This window comes from Crocodylus porosus, unplaced genomic scaffold, assembly GCF_001723895.1.
Source record: "Crocodylus porosus isolate Cpor-Errol unplaced genomic scaffold, CroPor_comp1, whole genome shotgun sequence".
Lineage (NCBI taxonomy): Eukaryota > Metazoa > Chordata > Crocodylia > Crocodylidae > Crocodylus > Crocodylus porosus.
This window is the reverse complement of record NW_017728886.1, coordinates 249,444,764-249,463,858: the sequence shown is the minus strand read 5'-3', so window position 1 is coordinate 249,463,858 and position 19,095 is coordinate 249,444,764. Positions and strand designations below refer to the sequence as shown.

At 40.9% G+C, this 19,095-nt stretch overlaps 1 protein-coding gene across 3 annotated transcripts in view; it reads left to right on the top strand.

Annotated features, from left to right (window-relative positions):
* ENPP2 (ectonucleotide pyrophosphatase/phosphodiesterase 2) overlaps positions 1 to 19,095 on the top strand; it is a 116,241-nt gene that overhangs the window by 57,376 nt on the left and 39,770 nt on the right. For all 3 annotated transcript variants that reach the window (XM_019552262.1, XM_019552255.1, XM_019552269.1), the window contains exons 5-11: positions 502 to 562; positions 1,937 to 2,034; positions 2,834 to 2,913; positions 3,883 to 4,002; positions 14,276 to 14,331; positions 17,315 to 17,380; positions 18,209 to 18,281. In XM_019552262.1, coding sequence (XP_019407807.1) covers positions 502 to 562; positions 1,937 to 2,034; positions 2,834 to 2,913; positions 3,883 to 4,002; positions 14,276 to 14,331; positions 17,315 to 17,380; positions 18,209 to 18,281 — 554 coding nt within the window. The remainder of the gene's footprint in view (positions 1 to 501; positions 563 to 1,936; positions 2,035 to 2,833; positions 2,914 to 3,882; positions 4,003 to 14,275; positions 14,332 to 17,314; positions 17,381 to 18,208; positions 18,282 to 19,095) is intronic.

Genomic DNA, 19,095 nt, shown 5'->3' with positions numbered 1-19,095 from the left:
TTTGCTGACCTCTGAAAGTACAAAGCGTATCCCAGGTCCAATTCAGACACAGTAGAAGCAGCAGCAAGGAACATAGAGAGGATAGTGACTAACATTAGAATAATCTCACGGCATAAGTCAAACGGGTCCTGCTAAGCTATGAAACTAAGAGTTTGTTAATGGTTGCATTTTTATAGTGTCCACTGCTTTGTGGCTCTGTACTGTGAAGGGTTCAAAACATTGGGAGATTTATGCAGCTATCTAATAAGGCCTTCAAAATGAAATATATTTATTTAGATTTTAAGTCTTACAGGTCCAAGTTTGTATTTTTGATAACAGTGTGTAATTATCCAATTTATTTTGTTCTATACACATGCAATGGACATAAAAAGCCAATTTCACCCAAATTAGCACAGGATAATTTGTTTCTTCTTGCGTGTGGTTGGGGTGGAGGTCGGGTGGTCTTTGTAAACCTGGTAGTTTCATCAACAACTTAAAGGAATGACATGCTTTTCTGTGTAGGAGAAACCCATTGGGTGGATGATGACTGTGAAGACATAAAAGCTCCCGAATGCCCAGCAGGGTAAGTGTCTTGCATGTAATTTTCAACTAAAGTGCCCTGTGGCCTACTGGCCTGCTAATCTGGAGTTTATGAAGCATGGGGACAATTTTTGACTCTACTGCTGCTTTGTAGATAGCCTTGGGAAAGTCCCTTCCCTGCTGGTGCCTCCTTTTCCTGTTTGTAAGATTAGGATAATGATACTGAAGCTCTTTGTGCTCTGTGGCTGAAAAACACTGTATAAGAACTAAGTGTCTGCTGGCCACAGGCTGATAAACTTTCCCACTTCAACTACCTAAGTATGGAACTGAACCAAAGTTCACTCAAGCTGGTCGAAATCTTTCCACTGGCTTTAATAAGCATTGGCCCTATGTGAGCCATTCTCAAACTTTTTTCTTTAAACACTAGGTTCTTAGATACCACTTCATATTAAAAGAGGGGGGAGGAGGTGCTAAAACATGACTAGTTTTGGCCTTGAGTCAGAAAGGTATTTAAGCATGTGAATAACTTGAAGAATGTGAATAGGCCCATTGAAGCCAATTGGACTACTTGCAAGTTTGCAGTTAAGCATACACTTAAGTACCTTTCTGAACCAGGGCCTCAGTCTTAGCTTAGATCAGTGATTTTCAACCTGTGGGTCTGCAGATTATGTCTAAGGGATGACTACCTGAGCGATGACTAGTCACAAAAGATGACTGTGATCAATTAAAGTATGGGAATACTCACACATACAATTTAAAGGGGTTTGTACATCTGTTTGAAATTGCCAGAGGGATCCTCACCTCCATTCAAAGTATTTAGGGATCTGCAAATGAAAAAAGGTTGAAAATCACTGGTTTAGACATTTAGAGTACTGAACATTCACAGTTTCTATTGACTTCAATGAAAGCTATGGGTTTTCAGTTTCTGAGTCGCTTGGGAATGGATACACAATGAATGCCTAACAGTTGGCCCCAGGTTTGAAAAAGCAGGCCTTACTGTAGCTGCATGAGGTTTAGAAGGTTTGGACCTCCTGACCAGGTTCTCATTTCAGCAAAAGAGAGGTGGCCTTTTGTTTTATGCAAGTTGACAAAGTCATCCCATGGCTCTTTTTTTGTAGAGTGAAGTGTGTGTGTGTGTGTGTGTGTGTGTGTATGTGTGAAAAATTCATATGTGGACTGAAATCCTTTTTTTCTATGTATTTCATGTACCTTGCACAAAGGACAATGTCAGGGTTTTTGGTGTTGCTGAAATATAAACGTTACTAATTACATTAAACTGATCTGTTAATATAAAGAGTTAACAGTTCCAGAATTGCACTGTATTTTACAGTCATTAGTCTAACTGAATGGGTACACAGAAATGCAGAACAGTTTGAAAATGCTCCTTTCTGTTCATGTAATCTCTCTTTTGTTTTAGTTTTATTCGTCCACCTTTGATCATCTTTTCTGTTGATGGTTTCCGTGCATCGTATATGAAGAAAGGGAGTAAGGTCATGCCCAATATTGAAAAACTAAGTACGTACATCTGTTTTGTTAGAAAAAACAAAGGATACTTTCTTGTGCTCATATTGTTTTCATTGTTTGTATAGCACTTTGAGTCAACATGACTCTGTGCAAGACTGGAGCCAAACTGGGCGGGGCCTGATTGTGTTCCCAGTAAAGTCAAAAGACAAAAATGCCGTTAATTTAAATGGGGGTATGATTACTAGGACGTAAGCAACAGTACAGAATAATATGAGAGTGAAAAAGTGCATTGTGTCTCTGGAAATGCTTCATGGAGTAGGCGGAGTTTATTTTTTGTAGATTAAATAAAATTAATCTTGAATTCATCTTGAATGTGTAATAGCAAATGCATGTGCTATTACAGCCTTACTGGAAGTCCTATAAAAGTTTCCCTGTGACTCTGGAATCTCAGTTACAGGTATATTAAATCAGTGTGTGCGTCACTTGAAACGAGTCTGATTTTGGAGTTATTTTACTGTTAATATGAGAACACTTACAGTAAGAAGGGAATTCTGGAGGGTACCAACCAAAAAGACATTTCTTTTAAAACTAGCTAATTTTTACAATGCTGTAGCCAAATTGTTAGTTCTTGTAATCTTTGCCATAAGGAAAGGAATTTGCGCTAAAATGTCTTCATTTACTACTTGTACTTTGACATTCATGATTACTCCCCTTCAGCAGAAAAGCAATATGAACATTACAATCTTTTCATATGTAATGATTCTTAGTTGTTAATTAAGCACACACCTTCTTATTTCTCAGAGCATGATAATCCTGCATTCTAATATTTGTAACACTTACTGCATTTCAGGATCTTGTGGAACACATTCTCCATACATGAGACCCGTGTACCCTACAAAAACCTTCCCTAACTTGTACACTCTGGCCACTGTAAGTTTTGAGGGGGGTTTCTTGAATGTACTTTGTGCTTCATTGTAAACTGGTTATTTGGAGGGAAAGATTTTTTTTTTTAAATTAAAAAAAGGACCATTCCCTTCCTATTTTCTTTTGTGGTATTAAAGTTTTTCAAGAGCTTTATACAGAAGAAGAAGAGTTAAAATGCTTTGGGATTCTCAGATAAATGCTTTAGAGCTATTACACTCTATATTACAGCCTGCTTCTGCAGTCATTTATACTCCTATGTTTAATTAAACCTCAGAGATGTTGTGGAAAAAAATTTGAAGTCACAGGATGAGGTCCTCAGGGATTGATCTGTTACAAGTGAAATCAGTGGAGTGACACAAATTTATACCAGATGAGCATCTGACCTGTGCATCTACAAAGCAGGAACCCTGCCATTCTAATGGCAATTTTTACATTAGCTCTGATAGTGGCTTTGGATACAAGTCACTTTCCTGACCTGCCTCAGTTTCTCCATTTTTATATTGAGGATAAGATTTACTCATCTTGTACAGATGGCTAGGATTCATTTACTCTTATTAAGCATGATGAAAATGCTTGGAATTATTTGTATCATCAAAGGATTGCTTACTTTAACCATGAACTGATTTGATGAAGATGAACTGAAAGTTTTAGGTAGATAGATATACAGATACACACACACTCTCACACACACTACAGCTTTTTACATATTTGCATATTTAAATATAAAAATATGCTGAAGCATTTATTTTTAACAGAAGATCAGGGTAGGCAGATGAATCATCTCCTGCTGCTCTAATGAATAACTGCAATTCTAAAGGTGCTTATCTTAAAACGAAAATCTCTAATTTGGGTGCAGTTAGAGGGTTACGCAGTTTTCCATTTTTAAAAAAAAACTTAGTGGTATTTGTGGCTAACTCTGCAGACCTGGGTTTGTGTGTGTTAGAGGTTCACTAATTAATCTACTTCTGCACAAAGGGACTCTATCCTGAATCACACGGAATCGTTGGCAATTCAATGTATGACCCTGTGTTTGATGCCAGCTTCAATCTTCGAGGGCGAGAGAAATTCAATCACAGATGGTGGGGAGGTCAACCAGTAAGTCTTCAGACTTTTTTTTCCCCTACCCCCATCCCCCTCCCTGTTCCTTGGACTACAGCCAATAATAATAATGATAATAAAAATACATCTGTGAACAATTTGTACCTAATCTCCTGACGTCTGGCCCTGTTTCTGTCATTTTAATGTAGCTTTTCAGTTGGCTCTGGTTTTTCAGAATAATAAGGCCATTGATTATGCAATGGTGTTCTTGCTGATAAGTACAAACTAGATGTAGTTAGGAAAATCTCATTTTAGGCAGTACAACTGAACTCAATATATTTTTACTTTCATGATTTAATGTATCCCTGTCCTTCATGCATTGCAAAGGTTTTAGTACTTCTGCTTTCCTGTGTTTGACATAAAAGATTAATGCTCAAGATGTGGGGCATGAGATTTTCAGGTATTTTTAGTGCCAGGAGAGACTAATGTAATCACTGTGCCTCATCTTTGGTGTGATGCAGGCTTTACATCTACTGTGAATTAATTGCAGCTGCAGGCACAATAGTTGTGTTTCAACTAGAGGCATATCTATTAGAGAAAAAGCATCTGATCTTGAAATTTCCACTTGGTCTATCATTCTAGGCGAGCAGGAAGTTGTCTTCAGCTGTAAGACTGAGGTATTCAGAAATGCAAGGAGATTATTTTGCATGAAAACTCAATAAGGGTATTAGGGTAACTCAATAAGGGTATTAGGGTAATTCATTTCCACGGGCTCCCTTTGAAAAAACCTTTCCAACTATTTGACTTTGGAGGCTGTACCCCTTCCCTCCCTACCCCCTCCCCATTCCCAATCCAAAGGTATCACTACAGATAATGCATCACCTGTTGGGCTCAGCAGAGAAAGCTCTTTGCACAAGTCTCCGAGCCTCTGCGCTCTCATACAGAATAAAAGCAGTTGAAGACTGTAGACAAAGGGTCATAGGAAGGGACCTACCCAAATTGAGGAAGCAGGTGGCAGATTTTACAGGCAGATTGCAGGGCTGCCTGCCATTTTCATGGGCTTATTGCAGTGGGCCCTCCCCCATGCCTCTAATCGGCTGAGGGTCTCTTCCGGCCTCATCCTTCACTGCTTTGTTGAGAGTGCTGCCCATCCTGTGCCCCCTTCCCCCGCCCTTTGCTGTTGATTGCCTGAGAGCTGTCTGTCATGTCCCTCATCGCTGATGGGTGGAACAGACTAGGGCTGCATGTCAGGCAGTCCTCTTAGCCAGTCAGTGGCAAGGGGCACCCCTCATTGCTGATTGGTGGAGGGGGCTGGGGCTACATAACAGGCAGCTCACTCAGCCAGTCAGTGGCAAGGATGGCTTCCATCTTGACTGCTCACCTTTGTGCTAGTGGGGCTGCAGCAGCCATGAGGACTGCTGGCTACCACTGAGGAGCCAGCATTTTATTTTTAGTAAGTTTTTTTTTCTGCCTGTTTCATGGATTTTGCAGACATTGCCTGATTTCATGGACAGTGCCCTATTTTGCAATTTTCATGACATTGTAAATTGAGTAGATCCCTAATCCTAGGCAATGGTAGTAAAAGTTGTTCAGAGGAGTATTGTAACAGTGAACAAGGGAGATAACAAGCATGAGCCCCCAACTGCCCCAGCCTCCCCCATGGCACTGGCCCTTTAAGAAAAAAAAAGAGCAAAAACCCCAGACTCACTGCTCCTGCTGCAAGAGCTGGTGAGTCCCAGGGCTGGTCCAGGTGGAGCATCTGTGGAGGGGCTGGGGATGTGAGGGGAGGGTCAGGGGGCTCATGCGCAGCATGGGGCAATGAGGGGCACTGGGGATCACTCCCCAGCCCAGCAGCATCCGGTGAGCACTGGGGCTTTTCTTTAAAGGGCCAGGAGCTAGGGTGGGCAGGGCAGCTGCAGGGGGCTGGGGGAGCAGGGAGGGGATGGAGCCCGGCAGGGGTCCCCCCAGGCCTCCTTCTGCCACCCCCTACTTACCAGCTCTGAAGCCAGCTGCAGCTCCCTGCTGCAGCCACTGGGGACTGCCCAAATCATCAAAGCCCTCCAAATCTTTTCTGAAGATTTGGAGAGTTTTTAATCAATTTGGACCTTTTAATTGGTCCCCTGATTTGATCCAGATTCTGAGATTTGGCCACCGAATCAGGCTCAGTCTCCTCTAAATCGAATCACCACCTGAAACTTCACACAGCCCTAATAGTTTCCCTATGGCAAGGCATTCTTGAATTGGGCACATATCAAAAAGACTGTGCTCTAGGTGAAAGGAGGGCTTGGAAGGTTGTGCAATATTTGTAATAAGAAAGCATTTTGACCAAGTTTGGTTCAAATAATCAGTATCTCATTGGGATGCAGATTACCATGGTGTATCAATGGGATTTAGCAGATAACTAGCATTTGATTTCTGAGAGAGAGTTTATCAGAAAATAATTTGGGAGCATTAGCAAAAGAGAGTAGGTTCATTTTGGAAATATTACAATGTAGTAAGTTGCATTGGGAAAAAAAAGGTTTAGTGACTGCTCAGTACTCTGGTTCTCTAGTTATTATTTAATACCCCTTTTGTAAAGAAAAAATATTTGAAAAATGGCACCTGCAGAGTGCAAATAAAGTAACTGTCATATCTTTTCCCATCTTGATATCAACATAAAAATAATGGGACATTGGACCAGTGTCTTCAAAGAAGGATTTAAAAAATAAATCTGTCTGTCTCTTAACACATACTGCTTTCTGCTTTCTTGATCTTTTATATTTGCCAACTTAACCTGAACAGGTCATCCAAAAGTCTCCTGAATGGTAACGGGAGCTTTATTCGGTTTTTAAAATACTGCTAATAGTATGGTTTCTTTCTTCATGAAATGTGAATATCATATTGTTGACCCTTTCTTCACTGTTTAATCAATGCTGCTATGGTGTTTTTGAGCTGTCTAAAAAAATGCAATAGAAATAGATAAAAGACACAGTTGTGTTATTTGAAAACAATACTGGAGCTTGTGCACCAATGGGAAGGTTTTGTAGTTATCCTGAGAAATTTGCTTCAGTTTTGGGTTATCTTGTGGGAAAGAAAATGAAGTTTAGGCTGCTTCATAGTTCTAAAACTTCATTTTCAATGTAAAAGAGTTTTTACTAAGCTGAGAAACTTCACTCATTGCCAGATCCCATTTGTGACAGTTTTAAAATGATGGGTCCACAATGGTTGTTTAATTAAAAAAAAAAATCATTCCAACTTTTCTTCTACAAATATTATTCAGCCATGACTTAAAAGAACAGCTAGCTCATGAGCTATGCCATAACTTCTCTCTCACCATCCGTACGTCATGACTGACTGGCTTTCTTGAAATTTTACCTTCGCTTTAAGATGGGAGCATCTAACAATTCTTGAATCATTTCTTTTAACACTTCAGAAAGTCCCATCGAGAACCTCAGAGCTGTGCTGCTGATTGGCTGAGTCCCAAAACAAAGAAACATCATGTTCCTAAATTAATTTCTTACTGCTGTTACATATTAGTGAACCACCAAAACACAATGTGTTGTGTCTTAATGCTGTGCGTATAGTTTCTAGGCACTGGGCATCTTAGCTACATGTGCCCCATACTGACTTATTTTAGATCTAACATCTAAACAATCTGTCATATGAAACAAATCCGCTTTGCTCCTCTGTCTAATGGCAGCCAGCTACACTGCCTATTGAAGGGTTGAGCGTAGGTGAGCCAGGATCAAGACAGCTTTCAGTTGTCAGAGGAGAAGTATTGATACAAGCGTGATGCCACTAAAGCAGGGGCGGGCAATTATTTTGGGCAGAGGGCTGCTTACTGAGTTTTGGCAAGCCATCGAGGGCTGCATGACAGGCAGCTGGGGAAGATAAATATTAATTTTCTAACTTTTTTAGGGGTCCTGTGGGCCGGATAGAATGGCCTGGTGGGCCGCTTCTGGTCCACGGGCCACATTGTGCCCACTCCTACACTTCCGTGGGCTCTGGAAGAAGTTGTCTACTGCCTTTCTATCCTAAAAGGACAATTCACTGTTTGAAATGGGTTTTTTTGCTGTTATTTTGTTTCATAAAGTTGGCAGCTGGAGATAAACAATATTCATAAGTGTCTATGTAGTTTCATGGGCAGCTTGTTTCACAAAAGCAACATGTCTGATTTTATCTCAATCAGTTGTTGAAAGTTTCCTGTACTAAAGCTACTGACTTTGCAATGGCGCAATTGTGCTAAACATACGCAGTCATGTGACTGGCAGATTTTTGTCTATAAAGGGGTGAACGGTACGGAAGTGAGCACGGTATATTTTACCTTTGGCAGGACAAAGTACAAAGGATGCAGTATTGTTACACTTGGACAGCTCTGTTGCTAATTCTGTGTACTTGTACTCAATTTAAACATGTCTGTTTACCTCAGAAACACTGAGTTACTGTGCAATTCCCCCTCCCCACTTTTTTTTTTAAATGAGAAAAGGATTTCCCACCAATGTATTAAGTTGGTGTGTATATAGTACCTCTGCGTCCGAGGAGAATTTCCCTCCTTGGCCGGCTTGCAGAAGGAGTGTTTGCACAGCGTTCCCACAAGAACCAGAGCGCAGTACGTTTACTCTGTGTTGGCCTTGGCCTGGCTTGTGCTTTGGGTGGTTCTTTCATAATGCAACAAATACTGGGCAGACTTTGTGAGGTAATTTGGAGCTCACTTCTCCACAGAAGATGAAATATAGAAATGTGTTGCATTTTTGGGGGGGTATTTATGATCCAGTCCAGTGGTTCATAACCTTTTTTGTACCAGGACCCATTTGCCAAGATCGATGGCTTGTCCTGACCCACACCCCCTGGCCCTGCCAGTGCCCAGTCCCCAACTGCCCCTGTCCTGCTTGGGTTAGAGTGTGGTGGCTGTGGCAGCTCCGGTGGCTCTGGCTCATGTGGGCAGCAGTGCAGCAAGTCTGGCCCAACATGGGCTGGAGAGAGGAGGAAGGGAGGCCTGTGGCACCCTCCCACCCACCCTCACCTTTGGCTGGGGCTCCTGTGCTGGGTCATGGCCTTCCCTGCCCCCAATCAGCATCTCCTGGCCAGCCTACCTCTGTGAGCACAGGCACCAGTCCTGGTGTTATCAGCCTGGCCACACAGCTCCCTGCCATGCCTCTTGCCCCTCTGAAGGGGTGGGTGTCTTTCCCCCACACCCTTGCCCTGCCACAGCCTCAGTGCCTGGACACCTTCCCCCAATGCCTGTAGGCATCTGCCTCCCCACCCTTGTACACCTATCCCTTCCACACATGCACATACACACTGCCCCCTTCCCCGCCAGCCTCAGCAGTTCCCAAGCCCTGGCCCTCCAGTCCCCACTCCCCATACACTTACCTTCATTTGCCTGCTGGGGCTTCTCCCATGACCCTGCCTGGCTGTGTTGGCCATGCCCCATGCAGCCCCTTGTGGCTGGAACGTGCCAGCCTGCACGGGGAAACCCGCGCTTTAACGCTTTTTTCTAGCACTTACTTGTGACACTGCAATATTCTTGAGACCCACTTTGGGTCACAACCCACAGACTGAGAAGCACTAATCTAGTCCATAGCTATGCCAATTAATTTTCTTTCTAGTGCTCATACACTAAGGCAATATTGTGTGGAAGTTAGATATGAAATAATCATTTGGTACTTGTAGGTTTCATACTTGGTGGTTTCACAGATGAATGTGTGATGCCCTCCACCTGTGTCTATTTAATAAAAGAATATAAAATAATTTAATTTAGATGAAAATCATTGATATTTAAAAAACCTTGAATGGATGCAACATTTTATTCCTTACTACTCTCTGAATTTGGAAATTAGCTCATGCATTAATGCTGAATGTCTGGATCCTTAATTTAACAGGCATCTACACTGGAATAATTCTTGGGATATTTTAAGACGAGAAATTGGCTAGAAAGGGTTTGAAATGTGTTCTTTTCCTTTCTCTCTTCTCTTTTCAAGTAGGTGATTCTGTTATGTAGGGATAACAATGTTTGCAAAACAATGCAGGCCTATCTCATATACAAATGACATGTGCCTATGTGGATATTATTGCTTCAAAAGCTGACTACAAAATGTCTTCAACTCATGAATGGTACTGACCTTGCAAGCTGAACACAGCAAACTTCGTAATATCTGATCTGAACAAATACTCTAGACAGAGAGGATAGTGAAATATACTACTTTAAGTACAGTGCAGGAACATCTAGGATTAAATAACTTTATGCCTGGGACATGGACCAGTAAAGGAGGGAGCTGAGCAATAAACTTCACTCTTTGTACTCAACCTTTGCTGCACTGGTTGGAAGGATCACTGGTTGGTTTTGAGACCAAAGTCATTGGGGTGTTGATTGAAGGAGAGGAGTGGGGTATCTGCTGCCCTGCCAGGCAGTGAATTCAGTCTAATACAGTGTTTCTTAACCCATTGGCTGCAACCCAAAAGTGGGTTGCAAGAATATATGAAAGGGTCATGAACAAACTTTAGAAATGGATCAATAAACTTTAAAAATGGATTCTCCTTTTGAAGGAGAAAAAATGTGGGAAACTGTGGGTTTTCCCTTGCGGCTTGCAGAGTTCCAGCCTGTAAGGGACTGTTTGGGGCTCCCTCTGCCCCAAACACCCACCCCTGTCCCACACACTAGGGGGTGGAGGGCAGCAGGTCAGGAGTGAAGGGCACTGGGTTGGGACTGGCCATCAATGTTTACGAATAGGTCCTGATACAAAAATGGTTGAGAACCACTGGTCTGATACACAGTCTACAATATCCTAACTTGGTTTGATGTGCATATTGCACTAAAGAATCCAGTCCTTCTGTATCTGTAATTCCTCTCTCTCCTCTTCAGCTCTATAATGTATCTTCTAACATTGGCTTTTTTGTGGCTTGAGGGAGGAGGCTGAAATTATGCTCAGTCTTTTTGTTTTGATTTTAAATAAATCCCTTTTTTCCCAGATGATCTGGGTGGTAATTTATAATAAATGTGATTTATATCTACTAGCAATGTCCTGGCATACTCTAGCAAAGATAAACTAATTCAGAGACTTGCTTTATACCAGGTGCTATTTCAGATATGAATCACATTGGGAACTGGTCTTCAATGTCCTATAACAGTCCATTGCTTTATAGTTTGCTGGACTTATTTTAGACAGTGCTAGGTGTGTGTCCACATTCCAAACAATACTGCTGGAAATTTGCTGCTGCAGGGTCGGGGCAGGAGATGTCACCCCCTTTTTTTAAGTGACATGTATGTCAAGCAACCAGTTAAACATTGATTTTCAGCAGCACAATATGAGGTGATGTCTAGCCCTGTGGTAGTGAATCTCTGGCTGCTTCTCCTACATTGCGCTGTCACTGTATGCTGCTGCTGTTGCTGTGCCCTCCCTGCTGCCAGACCTGCTTCAGGGAAGGTGCCGGGACAGGAGGATGAGGTGCCCCTCTAGTTCCACTCCATCGCCCTCCTCAAGCAATGCTTGGGGCTTCTGTCCTGCTTGCCCACCCATTGTTACATTACTGAAGGCAAGAATAAGCGTGGATGCAGAAATAGGGAAGTTTGTTTATCCCTTCCTATACTGTGCTTGTATTTGCTTATGCAGAACAGCTGTAAAATAAAGGGTTTCACTCTACAGAGCTGTCTCTTGTCACAAGGTGAATTCAGTCCTGTGAGAATGCTGCACACAGATGTTCCATGGATTTCAGTGACAGTCTTCCATGCAGAGGGTTGTGTGTGACTGTGAAATTCACACAGACAACACAATCGTTGAGCCCCATGCTCAGCAAAATGTCCATAGGACATTCCATATTCCATGGCCTGCAGAATTTCTGGAAGAGAGCAGGCAGAGGAATGCAAAATGACTGTCAACCACTCAACCAATGAGCAGGATGTACTGGCAAAAGATACCAGCCCTAAACATGAATTTGTCAGAGCTACTTTGTTTGGCCAGAAAAAGGTTGACTTTTGGTGCATATGTTTAAAATCTTTGCCTAGAAATAGACAAGGCCGTGGTTAGTCTGACTACTATTAGTATTTAGGATTTTTACACAGCATCAGCTACTGACCAGGGAGCTTAGTTGATATGCTTTGTCTACCAGCAACAGGCACGTGTGACCTGGAATTTGTGTGGTCCAAAGCACTGGTGAACAAAACAAAAGTTAACCAAGACGGTGAGATCAGCTATTGAATTGGCAGTTGCCCTATTCCTTGCATTTTATTGGTACCTTCTTCAAGAAAGAGAGTTTCCAAATTATTTATGTTTGGCAATACTGTGAAATCTCCAACAAAAAACAAATTTACAGTAAATTTGTAAGAAGCATAACAGCAGTGGATTTGGCATCTCCTATGCTAATTAAAAATTTGACTTCTGCTCTCTTCCTTGAGAGGTTTCCACTTTACAGGTATATCTTAGGTGGAATTGGAGGTGTGGTTGCATCTAGCATAGGCAAATCCTTGTTAGCTTTGATTTAGCTCTCACAAGTGGTGAAGACCTAGTGGCACAGACTTCAGTGTGAGCTAACTGTTTAAGTAACTACTGGGATCCTGGGTGGGCTTACAAGGCCTATATGAAGTACCTGATACTTTGCTGCTGTTGGGCATGGAGTTAGCTTGGATATGCCCTCGTGTATTGCTGTCACCCCTATAATTGCCCTGCACACTCAGCCTTGGAAATGGAAGGATAAAAGGCCCTCTAGCCAGAAGATAGATGCAAACTTCAAGATTAGCCTATGGGTGCAACTCAACTACAGGAAAACTCTGATTTTCTGTGTTTGGTTACTGTAGATCTTTTTTTTCCACTGAAGGGGAGTTTATATTATTGCAGACTTTAAATGTTGTGAAACACTTACAACATTGGGTTTAGCAGAGCTAAGTTATGTGCAGGTTTGGAGGCATCAAAGTTGTTGAGATTAGTAAAGAAAAATGTGCTTACTGACCATAATAGCACACCTAGATGAAATATTACAAAGTATAGTTTAAGAATAGAAATTGCCATTTTCATACACTTTATCAGCTTAATTCAATTAAGACTAAAGACAATAAAATGACTATGCAGGAAACTCAGGACATGTTTGAATAATTCATGTCTAGGCACCATTTACAAATATCTACCTGTACAAGATATGATGGTAATGCAGATATATTAGTGTAGTAAGTTTGGTGTTAAGAAGACTGTTCTCTAATGCAGAATCATTAGGAAATATTTATTTTTCAGCCAGAACTTTAAATGAGACTTTTTCAAAGCCGTCTTGACGTTTTAGTAACATTTAAACTTATGGGGTGCCTATATACATGCATTGAGGCTGCTTCGACATGCTGGAATTACAGTATTCAATTAGCTTTAGTTAAAGCATTCCACTGCTATTTTTCAGCATGGAGGCGATGATGCACATGATGGTCTGGGTGCTTTAATTAGAGCAGCTTTCAGAGCCACTCTAATTAAAGGGTCCACCTCCCAGAGCATGTGTATGAATGGCCATGGGGACTGAGAGTTCTTTTGTTAGTTCCCTGTTACGGTTCTTCTGAATTTATTGTTGTGTTTGTTGGAGGAAGAGTGAGGAGTTGTGTGTTTTGGGTTAGCCACAGAGCCTCTGTGCAAAAGCAGGGTGTGCACTTGCGAGGAATGTTGGGGGAGGATGGAGAAATCTCCCCTGGGTATGAGGGAAGGGCTTGGGGAGTGTGTGGGGCATGGGGGTGGGGAAGGAGGAAGAGGTGAACAGGAGTTTGGACTGGAAAGAATAGTTGGGATTGGCCAGATGTTTTCCTCTTATGGATGATGGACAGAAAAGCAGGACTGGGGGAGGGGATGGGGTGGAATGAAGTTATCATGTTTTGGGGGTGTTGCTTAAGGAACCTATGGTTATTTCTTAGCTGTGGCTTGTTTGTCAGTTATGGTCAGCTGCTTTAAGCCTTTCTGGATAGGAAGGATGGATATAATGACAATGACACTGAAAATGAGAGTTTGTGTTCTTTGAATTTTTCATAGTAAGGGACTCAGGTAAGATATGGCTCCCCTTTGCTTATAATAATATACCCAAGAAGTTTCTAGGTACAGACCTACACCACTTTCAGCTAAGTAGTAATAACAGAGACTTAGAGGTAAGAAGGCTGAAACGTAAAAGGACCCACAGCATGGCTGAGTCAGCAGTAATTCAATTCCACAAAGTCTGAATAAAGTAACAATTGTTGCTAGAAATGCTTAATGTGGAGATGGAGGTTAAAGGCTGCACTTTTTACGTCCAAGTTTATGGTGGAAAAACAAGTCTTGAAAACATTTTCCTTAATTTTCCTTTTTAAATTGAAAGACTTGAGCATGTCCTAATCCTCTTATATTTTCCTCATTAGATATGGATTACTGCTACCAAGCAAGGGGTGAAAGCTGGCACATTCTTCTGGTCTATGTAAGTGACCTTTTATTTTTTAGAGCTCTGTAGGAAATAATTCAGAATTAATTTGATGTAAGTGTTCATTAAATTGTTTCCCTGGCTCTAAACATTCAATACCTTTTCAAAGAACGCATTCCTTCCCTCCTGCTTTTTCAATCTGTGGCTTCTTTATAATTTGTTAAATAATATATCACTATGTGCCATTTACCTGATAGCTTTATGGAGAACTTCAAGTTGGAAATAATCGTGGGTTGTAAGCATTATGACATTTCTTAATTTTAGCTGCCTAATGATATGGCATTAGTCTTACTAGCAACATTATTTTAACACTTTGGGCTAGGGATGGAAATTACATGTAAACTGGTATAAGTGTTTGGAAACTGGTTCAGATTTGTAGCACAACAGATGTTCAGTGCACATAAACTGCTTTCAAACTGGCCAGAACTAGTTTAAAATATACCTGAATGGATGTAGTATCAGACTTAACTGATTTAGATTAAATTAGTTTATTGAACTTCTGTCCCAGATCCCCTGCAGGTTCAAGTTAATTTATAGTCCCCCAGCATCTCAGGATGCACTGCACCTCCCCCGCAAACTCCCCTTGCAGGGTGGATGGGCTAGCCTTGGCCCAAGCTGTCTGCTTCAGCTCAGCAGGGTGATGTGCCCTAGCGCTCTCCCCTGGCTTCTGGCTTGGGCCACTGCAGGCATGTAGCTGCATTTCTGGAATCAAAAGTGATCAAAAGTGAACGTCTGTTCACTTGCTTATTGGTTCAATCTACGCAGCTTAGACTAACCTGCAAAGATTTAATTGATTCAGTCTCATGCTTTTTGACTGTCTGTACTGGTTGTCTTGGATGTCAGGAGTTCTTTACAAGTGTCACAAGTGCCTCTTTTGCTGCTACATGCACCATTTACCATGATAAACATGTCCAAGCAGCAGAAGTTCCTCCCTCATTGTAAAATCCAAACCGTTTCAATCTTTGGATATCATACTGTTTTCCACTTGTCCTGATTCAGAAGACAGTCTTGAGGATCTTTGTTATTTTTCCTTTTCACTGCTCCATTTTATCCTGCATCCTCCATCCTGCATTCAGCTAGCCATCCTACTTCCTGGAAGTGACTGGACAAGGGTCATTTCTTAGGTCTGACAGTTTACTAAAGAGCACCCTGTTCCCAACCTTCTTCTCCCTGTCTTGGTGGCAGGATGCCAGGTGTGGCATTGCTCATCAAAAGAACAGATTCACTGTATTTAGATCAAAATACAAAATGGCTCTTTCATGCTTGTTTGTTACAGATTTTCACCTGAATGGATGCACCTGAATAGATGGCTTGTTGTGCTCTCTAATTTTGTACACCTCTTGGATATCCTAATTATATTTACTATTTAAAAGTCTGTAATAGACATGGGCTAAAAGAAAAAGCAGCTCTAAAAGCCTCAAGGTAGCTCAAAGAATAGCATTAAATTCCTTACCTGTTAGGAAAGTATGGTACTCCCCATGACCAGCTGGGCTAACCGTTTTAATTCATTCAGATTTCCTGGACTCTAAAGTATTATGAAAACCAAACAGTTATGGTTCAATAATTAAATGCCAATTCCAATTCATTCCTGAAGCAAGGATTTGAGCATATTATGTATGAAGAATGTATATTCTCTTCACAGTTCTTACATAATGAAATAATTCATACTTTTCAAATTTTCTGTATAATTAAACCTCATTGAAATCTTGTGAGCTGATTACTTTTAGAAGAAATAGTTTTTAGAAATATTATTGAAGAAATTTTTTAGCAGTCACTTTTCCTTCATATCTTTTTTACTGGAAGTTATTTGTACAGCCAGAATGGGTGATCAGTGTTGTCCTGGATTCCAGGAAGAAGTGCCCTCATCTAAAAGTCTTCCAGCATTTATTTTCCTCAATGGGAGTGTTGGTAAATGTGTCTTTAGAAAGATGGTTGACTTATGCTATAAATTAAGGAGACACATCTTTGTGATACCTGAGCCCAAAAGAGAAAAATAAATCCATTTCTTCCTTAACAATCAGTTTAATCTCATCTGAAACTACAAACACAGTTATGTACTATTCATAATTATATGATTGCTGCTCTGCAGTGACACCAGGCAGAGTTCTGGGTTTTTTTGAGTGGCTTAACTGCATTTTGGATTTCTCTGAAGTTTAATGTTAGCTTTGTATTTCCTGGATTTGTAATGTTTATTCAAGGAAAATTATGTCCCCATTAACCTTTTATCCTTGAATTCCTGACATACATTTTCAACTTGATCTCCAGTCTTATGTAGCATCTTGTCTTGAAATTTACTTTACAGATGAGACGTTTTTAAAACGTATCCACTCTATTTATAAATTACCCATTTTTCTAGCATGATGTTAATCTTATTAGCCATATGGAAAGCCCCATATACAAGGATGAACAGGATGCTGCTTTCAGCAGAGTAAGAGGTTTTCCAAATTGTATGAATTATGGTGTTGGCGTTCCAGCTTAAGGCCGAATTGAATTTCCACCAGTCAACAGGAGTTTCTTTAATTGAGCATTGGTAGGAGTAGATCATGTAAACTCATACCAATGTTAGTTGTCTAAATAATCCTAATAATGCCAAATGTTGTGTTGACTTCAGTGGAACTACTGTCATGAGTGAACTACTGTAATTATGTAAGTAAAACTTTACAGGAATGGCTCTTCGCTCCCTGCTATTTATGAAGGTGGACAATTGAATTTGTTGCCTTAGGTCATGGCTTGAATGACAAACAAATTTTAATTGCACTTCCTCTTGAGTATTATGCATGGACTTACAGGAATGTAAAACAGTTGAGGTTGGAAGAAAGGGTATGTTAATGTGATTACAAATAAAGAAAGTGCAATATGCACAAAGAGAATCACAGTCACATGAGAAGAAATGATCCTGTGGGAACAGCTCATGGTATAACTAATGTTTGTACTTTTGGTACACAACAGTACTTAGACCTTTTTCTTCTTTGTGGTCTAGTGTCATCCCTCACGAACGCAGAATTTTAACAATACTGCAGTGGCTAACACTACCAGACAATGAAAGGTAGTTCATTTATTATTATTATTTTTGAATAAATATCTAAATTTTCATCTCTGTAAAAGTAGCTGCAGCAATGGTGTAAAAATTGTTAGTGTTAAAATGAATCAAAACTTGTGGCAGAGATTATATCTTTTCTTAGACCTGTTAGATGCTTGCAAAAAAAATTCTTATTTCTTTCGAGCACAGGCACCCGTTATCAGGCATAGGAAATTGTAAAAGTTCTTTTGGGTAGAAATGAACATTCGTATTCATAGTGTTAAAATGAGCGGGTTAAGAGTGTTAATGTTAAAATTAATCTTGGCAGCATTCAGAATTACTATTCGTTTTAGATCTTAGCTTTAACCAACAGTATTTTAATTATCCTTAACAAACCTGTGATGTGACTATTCTTTGGTTATTGGGGAGCATTTCATTACACAGATTAATTTAGGCTGTTTTATCCTTTTTTGGTTGATGTGGCTTAACAAGCTTTTAGGTAAATGGAGAAGCTGCCTCCTGAGGTTTGGGCAAATGTGAAAATTTTAATTGTTTTTGAGTATACAAGTTTGTACATGCTGAGGGCTGCAGGGTTCACATGAGCTATGGTTGTGATCTCTGACAGGACTAAGGAAGAGTGTACTTCCTCAGATAGTACCCTGTGTGCCTCCCAGCATGTGTTCTTATGTTGCATGTAGTTCTGGAACAACTAATTGCTTAATGATATTGTGGAAAACATATGACAGAGCAACAGCTTTTTCCATAAGGCAAACTAGTTGAGAGGTTGACTTGATTTGACCTGGCTTTTTTTTTTTGGCTGAAGAAAAGCTATTCTGAATGAAACCTTTCTTTCAGGCCATACGTTTATGCCTTCTACTCTGAACAACCAGATGCAGCTGGCCACAGATTTGGTCCTTTTGGTTCTGAGGTTAGTATGGTTCTCTTTCACGTGTAAGGACCAACCATTCCATCTCTGGAATATTTGCACATATGTTACAAATAATTGTCTAAAACTAGATTTTGTAACTCAGGTTCATCTGATTTTAAGAACTGCTCATCTTCTTTCACTGTGTTATGAACGGTGAAAAGCATAAAGGTAGCATTATGGTTGGAGGTATTGCTTATCAAAACCTTTAGGTGTGAAATGGGTTGATGTAACAGCAGAACTTAGCATTCTTGAATGCAATTATCTTTGAAATGTTTTTTGTATGAGGCAAAAACTGTAAGGGAAAGGGGGAAGGATTTTTTCCCTACTTTATTTGCTTAGATACAAGTTAATGTTATGGAAACAGCCACTTAAACACCAGAATTCCATGGGCTCTGAGCTATAACTTTTTATCATGGATTGGTCATTAGGGCTGTGCGAAGCTTCAGATGCTGATTCGATTTGGAGGAGATTTGGCCCAAATCCAAATCTAATCATGAGACCCATTAACCTCTCCAAGTTGAATTGGAAGCCTCTGAATTGATTCAGAGAGATTTGACGATTCGGCCATAGACACAGCTTTATATGTTTTTTCTACATACCTTGAGATACCAGGCGCAGCTTGCTCAGCAGCGGACCCAGCCCACTTGCTTGGCAGACTTCTGGTCCACTTTTGGGTCTGTTGCCGACTGTGCAGGAGAACCCCAGCCCTCCCTGGCTCAGTGACTGGTGCCTCCTGGGTTTGGGGGCGTCACCCGGGGTCTCCCCCATGGGTGATTTGCTGAGCTGAGTGGGCACGGGGGGTGGAGGTCCCATA